At 46.7% G+C, this 11,225-nt stretch overlaps 3 protein-coding genes across 3 annotated transcripts; 2 read left to right on the forward strand and 1 right to left on the reverse strand.

Moving 5' to 3' along the window:
- Positions 1 to 164: 164 nt before the first annotated feature.
- On the reverse strand, positions 165 to 5,015 carry LOC6599269 (type-1 angiotensin II receptor-associated protein). The gene is made up of 4 exons (XM_026992511.1): positions 4,370 to 5,015; positions 3,860 to 4,006; positions 500 to 569; positions 165 to 379 (listed from the first exon to the last, which is right to left on the reverse strand). The coding sequence occupies exons 1-4, from the start codon at positions 4,415 to 4,417 to the stop codon at positions 165 to 167; spliced, it is 480 nt and encodes a 159-aa protein (XP_026848312.1). The 5' UTR covers positions 4,418 to 5,015.
- A 1,450-nt stretch (positions 5,016 to 6,465) lies between these two features.
- Positions 6,466 to 7,656, forward strand: LOC6599270. The gene is made up of 2 exons (XM_002024229.2): positions 6,466 to 6,767; positions 6,837 to 7,656. The coding sequence occupies exons 1-2, from the start codon at positions 6,660 to 6,662 to the stop codon at positions 7,524 to 7,526; spliced, it is 798 nt and encodes a 265-aa protein (XP_002024265.1). The 5' UTR covers positions 6,466 to 6,659; the 3' UTR covers positions 7,527 to 7,656.
- A 42-nt stretch (positions 7,657 to 7,698) lies between these two features.
- On the forward strand, positions 7,699 to 11,138 carry LOC6599271 (putative inorganic phosphate cotransporter). The gene is made up of 2 exons (XM_026992484.1): positions 7,699 to 8,875; positions 8,947 to 11,138. Exons 1-2 carry the CDS (start codon positions 8,659 to 8,661, stop codon positions 10,473 to 10,475), a joined length of 1,746 nt encoding a protein of 581 aa, XP_026848285.1. The 5' UTR covers positions 7,699 to 8,658; the 3' UTR covers positions 10,476 to 11,138.
- Positions 11,139 to 11,225: the final 87 nt, after the last annotated feature.

Consider the following 11,225-nt stretch of genomic DNA (forward strand, 5'->3'; position numbering starts at 1 on the left):
ATTTATCATTCTGTTCTGGGGAAGGTTCTCCGCTCCGTTCCGTTCCGTTTACTGTTCTACTTCCAGATCGGAACCCGTCCATCCATTGTGGTTTTTCTTTTCTTTTTTTGGTGGAGGGCTAGCAGGGTATGTTGGAAATGGTGGCTTCTCAGGTCTCCTCCGGTCTAGAAAATGCTGGCCACATTGGGACCTGGCTGCGAGTTGGTCGGAGTCGGCTGCGTGGGACGGTCAATGTCCTGATAGCTGCGCTGCTGGCTAGTGGGGAAGACCGAGCCCGTCTGCAGGCTGCCGCCCCGCGTGTTGAACTCGCGGTATAGCAGGGCCACACTTACGGGGCGCAAAATCAGGTTGATAATGCTGAAGGCAATGGCCCAACCATCTGAAATGGAAAAGGTAAATACATACATACATACATTCATGCATGGAAAACTGTTACAAAGGGCTCCCTCAGTGGGGTTCGATCGATTGTGCTGGATGGATGCGGTCAGCCTCTACTTACTCATGAAATGGAAATAAATGATAATGCTGACTAGATCAAAGAATATGCTTGAAGCATCGATGACGAGCGCCTGCAAAGATACGTAGAACAAAATGGTAGGGCATGAGTATGTGGGGAAAGGGCAACGAAAAGCAATCGGAGGCTGGGAGTATGCCACATATCATATGTATTTACAAGTATTTTATATTAAACTGTTCACCCTGACATGACTGACAAGCGACTGGACTGGCTGACAACGCAAATCGCCAAAGGATGATTGTTGGCTTCAAGTGGGGGCACATGTCATATCGCCTTGCCGGAGGGTAGACTTATTTCATCCGATATGATACTGTGTGTTTGGGTGTGTCGGTTAGGGAGAGTAGACAGCTTACAGTCTTACAAGGAGTATTTTTAAAATGGATTGATTTATTGGTCTCTGAAACTGATAATGTAATGTGATAATGTACATGATATCGGCAACCTGTGACCTGTCAGGTGGTCTCAGTTAGGCCCCCACCGTCTGAGCCATCTCACCAGCTTTCTTTGGCGACAAGTACAAGTATATGTGCCCATACATATCGACTTCATTTTGTATCAAATGATCGAATGCCAATTTGTTTCGAAACTGTTCTACATCATCTATAATATTAGAATATTATAATAGCACTTTACTTTTTGTCGCTTACGATCATTTCGCAAAAACGGTTCAATGTTTACTGTACTCACGAGTACTTACTGTACTGCGCTGAAGTAGCATAGTCTACTTTCGGCTACCATATTCGTGTAGAACGCATGTCAAATAAATGTAGATTTTTCCTTGTGGAAGATACATTACATGTACATTACATCAATATACATATACTGTCTGATCGAGTATCAAGGAGTAAATATTTTTGGGTTGATTGACGTTGATTTGGTGCACAAATTTCCCAAAAGCGAACTGATCATTGCAGAAGCGGAGAGGAGATCCTTTAGCCATGGGTAATTTGAGTATTTTCCATGATCTAATTTCCATGAATATGTACTAATTAGTGTTCATTCTCGAATACCTCACGAAATCAAATATTTGTAAAGCAAATGGATCGATACCTAACTCGTTATGGTAGCTGACTTTATTTGGTAACTTTTTGATTGCATAACCCATACTCTTACGATTGAGCAAACCAGAGAGCTATAAAACCAATATAGACTTTATTATAGCGAAGAAACTTTCCTACTCTTCCTATTCAAAAGATTTTGATAAATGGTTTTATATCAACTTTGTTGAATGATCTTTCGTCATAGAAGCGCTTATTTTCCACAGAACTGAGTTGAGCAATCTATGTACTATGTATGTATGTATAAATAATACAATCATTTACATATGTATTATATAGTATGTATTCCCACTCGTTATTTGTCAATCAAGTGGAATCGGTACGAGAGCGATACCCACCACATGTGATGGCAGTGGTCATAGTCCTCTCCGTGTTAGCCCAATTTCAATTTTTCGATTTAAATAAATGATACGAATTGATTTTTCTTTACAGTTTTGATTCCGTAGAAAAAGAAGGATATTTGCTTCGGATGTGGCTCGTTGGGCTTTTGCATAGTTAAGTTTATTAAAAGGCGTTGCTAATGGCGTTCAAGAAACCAAACAAAAGTTGTGTGCCCCACCAGCTACTGGTGGATAGAGAGATTGAGGGGTGATGTTGGTTGATGGCCAGAATCTGAGTTCGTGTGACTGACCGAAGCCCCGAAATGAAATTTTTGTTCCTGATACTCTAACTACAATATACTGTTTTTGGTAGCCTTTGACCCAAAATGGCATGTCGCGTGCTGCGGCTCTAAAACGTGTAAACAGGGGCGGGGGCGGGGGCGGGGGAGGAGGCGAGTGCGGGGGTTCTTGGAAGGGTGTAAATGGTCGTTACAGTGGGGGGTATATGGGGCGGCTGGTCAGTTATCGTTAGTTGGTTACGTTTTCGGTTGGCCAAAGGTCAAAGTTGAGAGTGCCAAGCCATTTTCTGGCTAGTATTGCCCTTTCTTGCCGCTAACCCATCTATTAATAACGGTACACACACACACTCATATGAACACATGCACACACGCACATATATATATATGTATATTCGACACAAATCCGCTTCCATTTGCATACCACCACGTATACCTTCGGTTTATGTTTTTCTTGTTGTTTTGTTTTGGCTACGGCGTATGAGTGCCTGTTAACCCATAAGCGAACAAATTGATTGGACATAGCCCAAAATAGGAAACACTCTTTGCCTTGAGTAAACGTTTTCTCTTTTATGCAAAGAGAGCGGGAAGAGAGTCTTCAGATCTCGATCTCTCGCTAACAAAATTCCACTTGTGTATCTCATTACGAAACTTAAGCTTAAAAAAGAATAACCCCATTTTCGCTATCTTATCAGGGCAATGTCAGGGTGTATGTAAACAGAGAAACATGCGGGCTGGAGGCTGTACGGGTGGCATCAGCCGTCGCTTTATGGAGGGCCTCTGAGGCATCACCATCAGATTTTGTGCATCTCTGCTGCAGTCTCTGCATATGATTTCGAATCAATCAAAAGCACAGCCTCGAGTCATCATTCAGTGCTCTATCATTGAATTATCCTATTAGATAGACTTTGTCTTTGTTGATATTTCAAACTCGGTTATCAGCTCTGATTCAGTCTCATTCAGTATTATGCTTTTTATGGCTTTTCTGTTGGTTCCGTTTTTGGCGAAGTTTAATAATTGTCAGTCGTTGAATTGTCTTTAGTCTCAGTCATTAAATGATTAATTTCCATTGCTTGTATTGCACTGCTTTAAACACTGCTTTGCACTGCGCTCAAGCAAAGTTAGTCACGCCACTGCTTTATCTGAGCGCTCAGCTACTCTCTTGTGAAACGTCTACTGCAGTCACCGCCTCTTCCTCTGCTTCTGCTTCTAAGGTGCTCTCCAACTATTTCTCCAATGAGAACATTCTGTATTTTTATTATTATTTATACTATTTGTATGTTAATTTGAGAATTGGCTGATTTTCGTCTAACCGGTTTGGCAATTTGGTTGCGATATCAATGTGACTCGTTCGGAATTTTATTTAGATTAAAATGTGAATCGTAAAGCCGCGATGGAAATTCAGCACTTTAATATTTTTTAATTGTGGGATGAAACGGAGAATTTACGTACTTTATGTGTGTACATTCTTATCAGCTGGTTTCCTAGTGTGAGTGAGTGAATGTGTCACCGAATCGAGTAATCTTTCAAAACCAAGGGCAGGTTCAACTGCTTCGATGCTGATGGATTCATTCACAATTTTACGCCTAAGAACATGACTTCTTATCCGTTTCCTTACTGTTTGAACTGCTTAGCCGTTTCACGTAATTCGTTAACTGTTTCACTTACCGATTGCACTGCTTCAATAGAGTCCTTGCAATGGATCGCCCAGAACATGGAAATGATGAACAGAAAATTGTAGAACTCATATGCCCCATGCCCCCAGCTGCCCAGCATGGCATTCGATATGAAGAAGAAATGCACAAACGCCACCAACTGCAAGAGGGAGGGAGAAATAAATATACATAGTTAGTGTAAGCGGATCAAGCCCCAGACGCGTGGAGTGTCAATTGAAGCCCCACGAAGTCGCGGCGGCGGCATTGCCCAAGCTCTTGGGTAGCTGCAAATTGAGACGCAGACACTCGAGTTGCTGTCGAAGATATTGGATGCCTCTGGCTGCGCCTAGCCTGCGGTTGTATTGTTCGCGCTGGACGGGGTGCTAATCAGCCGTTGCAAGTGGGGCGGGGTCCAGCCAGGACGGTCTTCAAAGCAGTGCATGGCGGGCAGTGTTAAGCAGCCCAACAAGTGTATAATGGCTTCGTGGGGGGTGGCGGGTGGCGTGGTGGAGTACTGCATTACCTTGACGCGCACAAATGGCGATCCCAGCAATTCGTTTAGGTCGGTCATTCTGATGCTGTGGACAGAGATGCAGCTGTGCACACGACTCGACTTTTCTCTCTCGCTCTCTTTTGGTTCTCCCACGCAGGCGGACCTGTTACGCTTATAAACAACAACAACACGCACGCACACACACTCTGATGCTCACTCGTACTCGCGCAGACAGCTGTTTGTTATTTTTGTGCAAAAAAAATTGCTTAAACTGTTCTACTTTGTCTCCCGTCGCTGTCGTTGTCACTTTACGGTTCTACCGCTGCTGCTGCTGCCGCTGCCGCTTTTGTCAGATCTATTTTCACTTGTCGCTTTCAATTCACTTTCAATTGGTTGAACGCACTCTCCGGGCAATGCAAGTGGCACACTGTTGCAGTTGTCTGTATGAGTGTGAGCACTTGTTGGTCTTCCTTGCTTAAACGGAGGGGAAGGTGGGAATAACTTTTTTGCGGGGGCAGTAACAGTACCAGTAGCCCACGAAAAACCGTAACGCCTACGCACAGACAGGTACACAAAAATGTAGGTGGATTATAGAAATAAAAAAAATGTTGGATTTATAAGTATTTTCTGCAGCGGAAAGCGCGAGCGTCGAACAGAGCACGAACGGTTTCAATTTAAATCTAACTTGGACTGTGCATGGGGCAGAGCCAGACGACCGAACGGACCCCAGCGGTGGCCTACGTTTTTCCCCCCATGGTATGTCTATATTAGGTACGGATGACGCAGAAAACAGCCTCGAAAATATTCATTAAAATTTGCATTAAAAAACCAATTTGATCACTAACTCCTTTCTTAACTTATATTATATAAAATACGTTATTTTAATGCATTAGTGTCTTGCATCATCCAAAATATCCTCGAATTAACAAAATTCACGAATTTAGTAACTTTTGGTAACTCAGTTTAGAAACCGCCCGCAAAGACCCTACCCTCTATAGTTATACCATGAGTGAGGCAACCAAACAGACCCCAGCGTCGACAGCGATGCCAACGCCGACGCTGGTGGCGTAATTATCGCAATGCCGCTGGTATCTTTTTCTATGGTATCCTACAAGACTGGTTAATTTTAAGTTCACATCTTTATTGAATTGTCTATAAAATAAGGTTTAAGCGGAAACGGTACCCTTTGTTATACCTTTAAAAATACCGGTCACCCTTTGTCCAACACGTAGCGTGTTATGTACATTGTCAAATTCCTTGACTTTGATATTCGGTTAAACATTACTAGCTAGCAAAGACCCTCAGCTCTGAGCTCATAAATTTATCCGATGGATAAATCAATTTTCTACAGCACTAGCAAGCTTTAATACTCTTTTTATCGGATTTGATTGTAAAATAAGTAAGAAGTCTTTACTAAATTAAATTCTTTGCACAGTAAGTACACGCTAACTACATATTTTCTACATATTATACATATTATATTGCTACAACAGCGACGCCTGAAGAGGAAATGTGTGATTCAACCATTTTTGCCCGTTGTTTTTCATATATGCCCCATGGAAGCGCCAGGGTGAAAAACCTCCGGTATCCACTTTTCAAACTGCTTTTTTCCGACATTTTTGAAAAAATTGAGATTTTCATGGCAAACGATCAGTAATTTAGTGCTGACCACGAATTAGTATTCGATATGGGTTGGGACAGGTTTCTAAATGGTGCATTGGACAAGAGGGTGAGACCATGTTTAAACTTTGCAGGGTGTGTGAGCTAGACATGGTGGCAAGACAATCAGTCTGACCTCGAACTTAGCGATAAAATATACGGTCTAACCCTCAGAAATATACCGAAATATACCTCACGTGAAAAAAGCCAAACACATTTAAAAAAAAATTCAGAATTCCCGCTTCCCGCAATTCAATTGACCCAGTTGGCTCAAAAAACGCCAGATAGAAAAAAAAGTGAAACCGACAGCCCTGAATATCACCCATATCGATATATCGATATAATATTAACAATCTGGGCAATTCAAAAGATCTATGTTTTGCTTAAAAATCACAAGCCGCAATATATCGTCGCCTAAATTCGTATGTCTTCAAATTCTATGGAATTGCCATGGCCCATGTCATACCGTTGTGGGTAGTTATTTCACCGCCCTTCGCGTGGGGGGCCGCTCCAGCTGAGACCGTAAGTGTGTTTATGTTCCGCTCTGCGTGTGTGCGTGTAGATATTTGTGTGCGAGCTGCTGATAACGCGATCAGGCAACGCGCGGTGACGCCTTGATTCGGTTCTTATTTCTTTGTGAAAATCAGAAGCAGAGCAAGGAATGGCTAACAAATCCGTGCCAGCGAAGAAAGTACTCAACTCATTCCAGCCAGCTATCACCAGCGACATGGTCAACAAATTGCAGCTGACGCCTGAGCCCGGGGCGAAGGTAATTCGGGCCCACGGCCCCCTTCCATAAACCGGACATAACCTTGACACTCGGCCTTTTAAATTCAAGATTTCGGGGCTTCAAGATGGAAGCGTGGCTGCGTGGCGGTCCCCCCAGCTGATGATCGTCTTCGAGGACGGCGATTTGCACTCCGCCCGGCAGCACCTGCTCGACTCACTGCAAAACCCGTTCGCGGAGGGAGCCGTGGCCACGGTGCTGGTGCAGGAGAGCGTGCGGGATCAGTTTGTGGGTCTGGTGGCACAGAACCTCAAGCGACTGGAGTCACAGGTGGCCAGCCATCCCAGCTACATCCGCACCCTGGCCCAGATCGAGCTGCTCAAGGCAAATGTGATCAAAGCTAATGGAGATGTCGATGTCCCAGCCAATGCATCGCCTCTGCTGGTGTCAGACTTTATAAGCAGCTATCTTGGGCAGCAGGGCCCTACTGGTGCCATCACCCTGCACACCTTCCGCACTGCGCGCGAGGCCACGCAAGTGAATCTGAAGGAGTCGGTACCCTACACCCGGGTCAGCATTTGGAACGAGAAGCTGGCTTGTGCTTACGAGGTGCTCGGCCACCTGGCCGTCGACATCTTCACGATCAACTGTTTTAACCCGGACCTCAGCCCCATCCGACAGGCGTTCGTGGACAACCGAAACGATGTTTGCCTGGTCAAGGGCTATCACTACGAGACGCTGACAATAAACTCTAAGCGCCGGATCATAGTCTTCCCGGTGGGCACCATGTTTGCCAACTAATTTGGATCTGCAGTTGGACTTGGAGCCGACTCCTATTCCTCAAGGTGTTTGATTAATTATGCCATATGTTCCCCTTTTGTAACTGTTTTTTATACTAATAATTGTTCAATACACGCGTTGCATGACCGAACCTTTGCCATCTGGGGAACGTATCGTACGTTAGGTCAGGGATACTATACTTCTCATGGAAGAGGTATGCAACAGGCCATTCCTTGGGCATGCGTAGAAGTTGTCTAAATCAAGGAAAAACAGTGCAATACATATGCAGGTACACGTGTATGTACCACTAATCCATCATCGCCTGGAAAATATTTCTCATCCCTGTTTCGGTTGTAGTTAAGGCGGAGCAGAGGGTTATTCTCTCTGTTGGGCTTACTCAAAATTTCCCTTTTGTTTCGGCTATCTTTAAATTAAATATTTCTATACAAATTGTATATTCCAGTGCAAGTAAATACACCATATCTCCCCTTTGCATGGGTGTGTGTGAGGGTGCGCGCGTGAGTGAGCGAGTGGGAAGTACATTGACTGTAACTAAACAAAGATATTGTACTTTACAACAGTGTTTAAAGTGCGCCGTTCGCAACCTCTCTCTTTCCTGCCCTTTCTTACACCAACTCTGGGTGACGTAGTGCTGCTGCTCTACTTTCACACTCTGTGCCGCGGAGTACGTACGCTCCAAAAGCAGCGCTGAGAGAGAGAGCGCCACAGCAGTCGGAGCGAATTAGAGAGAGAGTAGCGTCATTAGAAGAGAGAGCGACTGCTTCATGGGTTAGACGCGACTGCTTCGATTGTTCGCTCGACCGTTTGTGGCCACTTTTGTTTGGGTTTTGCTTTGGCAGTTGCTGTTGCTGCCGCTTCAGCTGTTGAAGGTGTCTGTCTGCTCGCAGTGCTGTTGGCCCCACTCCACTCCGCTCCGCCTCTAAATTAATTCCCGTTCTTCCGCAAAAATAAAACAAAAAGAAAGAGAAAATGAGCTGGCAATTGCACAAGCTCCAAAACTAAGCAGTAGAAACATCAGCCACGACAACGAGACAGCAAAAACCGCAGCAGCAGCTGTAGCATAAGCAGTAGAAGCATCAGCAGCAGCCCCAGAGAGAAACAGAAGCACTGAAGACAACAATTTGCCACGACGATGCCGCCGCACAAGTGGACGGACGAGACGCGGGACGCCTCCTGCTACTACGGGGACGGTGATGATGCTGCCAACAGGCGGCACCACTCCTCCTCCTCCCTCGACGACGACGACGACGATGATGATGCAGATGACGAGCAGGAGGCGTTCTGCGCTGGCGACAGGCCGCTCATTAGGGGCGGCAGCAGTGGCGTTGGCGGGGCGGCCGCAGCGGGAGGTAAGTAGATAAGGCCTGGTACTAGATAAAATGCTCTAACCAATCTCCCCCCACCACCATTGACCGTATAGTTGAGGGAAGTGACGGCTGCGGCCTGAAGACACGCCACATTTTCGGCCTGATGGGATTCCTGGGCTTCGCCGTGGTCTATGCCATGCGGGTAAACCTGTCGGTGGCCATTGTGGCCATGGTCAACCAAACGGCCATTCCGCACAGCAACGGGTCCGTGGTGGACGATGACACCTGCCCCATGCCGGAGCCGGGGCGCAACGACAGCGGCCACCGGATGCCCGAGGGCGAGTTCGTCTGGGACGAGGCCACCCAAGGTCTGGTGCTGGGGAGCTTCTTCTACGGCTACGTGCTCACCCAGGTTCCGGGCGGCCGCATGGCCGAACTAATTGGCGGAAAACTGATCTACGGCTACGGAGTGCTGGTCACGGCCATCTTCACGCTCCTCACGCCTCTGGCTGCGCGCTGGGACCTTCCGCTGCTCATCCTGGTGCGTATACTCGAGGGCATGGGCGAGGGCGTCACATATCCGGCCATGCACGCGATGCTGGCCCACTGGATACCGCCGTTGGAGCGCAACAAGTTCGCAGCAATCGTTTATGCTGGCTCCAACATCGGCACTGTGATCTCCATGCCCCTGGCTGGATGGCTATGCTCGCTGGACTTCCTCGGCGGCTGGCCCTCGGCGTTCTACATCTTTGGACTGCTGGGCATCCTGTGGTTCGGCTGCTGGATGTACCTGGTGTACGACAGGCCCAGCATGCATCCGCGCATCTCCCTCAAGGAGCGGGAGTACATCGAGAGGAGTCTTCGCACTCAGTCCCTGATCAGCCAGGATGACGAGGAGGAAGAGGAGGAGGGCGAAGAGAATGGAGAAGGCGTTCGGCTGCGACATGGGGAGGATGACAATATACCCTGGCGCTCGCTGTTCACTTCGGTGCCGTTGTGGGCCATCCTGCTGACGCAGTGCGGCCAGGGCTGGGCCTTTTACACGCAACTGACGGAATTGCCCACCTATATGAGCAACATCCTGCACTTTGACATCCAGTCGAATGCCCTGCTCAACGCCGTGCCCTACCTCACGGCCTGGTTTGTGGGTATCGCCTGCTCTGCCCTGGCCGACTGGATGCTGGCCAGGCGCTACATTTCGCTGCTCAACTCCTACAAGCTGTGGAACACGGTGGCCTCCGTGGTGCCGTCATTGGGCCTGATCGGCATCATTTACGTGGGCTGCGACTGGGTATGGGTCACCTTCATGCTGGCGGGCGTTGGCTCCTTCGGCGGCGCCGTCTACGCCGGCAACCAGATGAACCACATTGCTTTGAGTCCCCGCTATGCGGGTACCATGTACGGCATCACGAATTCGGCGGCCAACATCTGCGGCTTCTTGGCTCCCTACGTAATCGGGTTGATCATCAACCACCGCGAGACCCTCACCCAGTGGCACATTGTCTTCTGGCTGGCAGCGGGTCTGAATATCGGCGGCAACTTTATCTACCTAATCTTTGCCAGTGCCGAGGAGCAAAGCTGGTCGCGAGCTGGTCGTCGCAGCAATTCGGGCACGGGCTCGAGGGCACCCCTGCGCACCTAGCGAGAATTTCGGCGCCAGGGGGAGCGCCATGTACCTAAAGAAAGCGTCGCTATACAGTTAGAGAATAAGCATGTGTGATAATTGCAATCCTAGGCAGAAGATATTGATATATATATATATATACATATATGTGTGTGTAGTTATAGGACAGTATTGACGTAGCTTCCAGAAGAAACCGAAAACTCTAGTGCTACCAGGAGGAGGGAGCATCGGGAGCAACCTCCTCCATCTCCTTCTTGATGTTAACTGTTTTAGTAGATACGTATATACATTTATTGTATTCGGTGTATCGTTTTATATGGACTTTGTTTTGCTAGGCGTCTTTTTTTGTATACATATGCAACAAGTATCATATACATACATATATACTAATGATATCTTCGATATATACAATCCGGACGGACAATGATAAGTTGGGTTCTCAGCCTCGGGTTTAGCCTGGGACACATACTAAATGTACGAGTATACATACATACATACATTATAGCTTTAGAATGAAATTGTACACATCCTATACACAACATACATACCAAGTATAGAACTAGTTCGAAATAAGGATAGACGTTTACACAGTACATGCATACATAAATCATCATTATGATAGATATGCCTAGTACCTAAGTCTGTGACGAATAGATAAATGGATGTTGCTGTCAGAATAAACTGCACAAACATATCGAAGAGAATGTGGAATTCTGGAAAAATACTGCGGCTTTTACGCATCAGAATAACGTTTCGTGGAAATATGCA

The sequence above is a fragment of the Drosophila persimilis genome, unplaced genomic scaffold (genome assembly GCF_003286085.1).
Source record: "Drosophila persimilis strain 14011-0111.01,24,50 unplaced genomic scaffold, DperRS2 tig00000735-arrow-arrow-pilon, whole genome shotgun sequence".
Taxonomy (NCBI): domain Eukaryota; kingdom Metazoa; phylum Arthropoda; class Insecta; order Diptera; family Drosophilidae; genus Drosophila; species Drosophila persimilis.

What these genes read in the sequence shown, in the direction of transcription:
- LOC6599269 (XM_026992511.1), bottom strand. Translation starts at nt 4,417, where the DNA reads ATGACCGACCTAAACGAATTGCTGGGATCGCCATTTGTGCGCGTCAAG. An exon ending in CGCCATTTGTGCGCGTCAAG is followed by an intron (nt 4,007 to 4,369) that starts GTAATGCAGTAC and finishes TCCCTCTTGCAG; the next exon opens with TTGGTGGCGTTTGTGCATTT. An exon ending in CTATTGAAGCAGTGCAATCG is followed by an intron (nt 570 to 3,859) that starts GTAAGTGAAACA and finishes GTATCTTTGCAG; the next exon opens with GCGCTCGTCATCGATGCTTC.
- LOC6599270 (XM_002024229.2), top strand. Translation starts at nt 6,660, where the DNA reads ATGGCTAACAAATCCGTGCCAGCGAAGAAAGTACTCAACTCATTCCAG. An exon ending in CGCCTGAGCCCGGGGCGAAG is followed by an intron (nt 6,768 to 6,836) that starts GTAATTCGGGCC and finishes TTTAAATTCAAG; the next exon opens with ATTTCGGGGCTTCAAGATGG.
- LOC6599271 (XM_026992484.1), top strand. Translation starts at nt 8,659, where the DNA reads ATGCCGCCGCACAAGTGGACGGACGAGACGCGGGACGCCTCCTGCTAC. An exon ending in CGGGGCGGCCGCAGCGGGAG is followed by an intron (nt 8,876 to 8,946) that starts GTAAGTAGATAA and finishes TTGACCGTATAG; the next exon opens with TTGAGGGAAGTGACGGCTGC.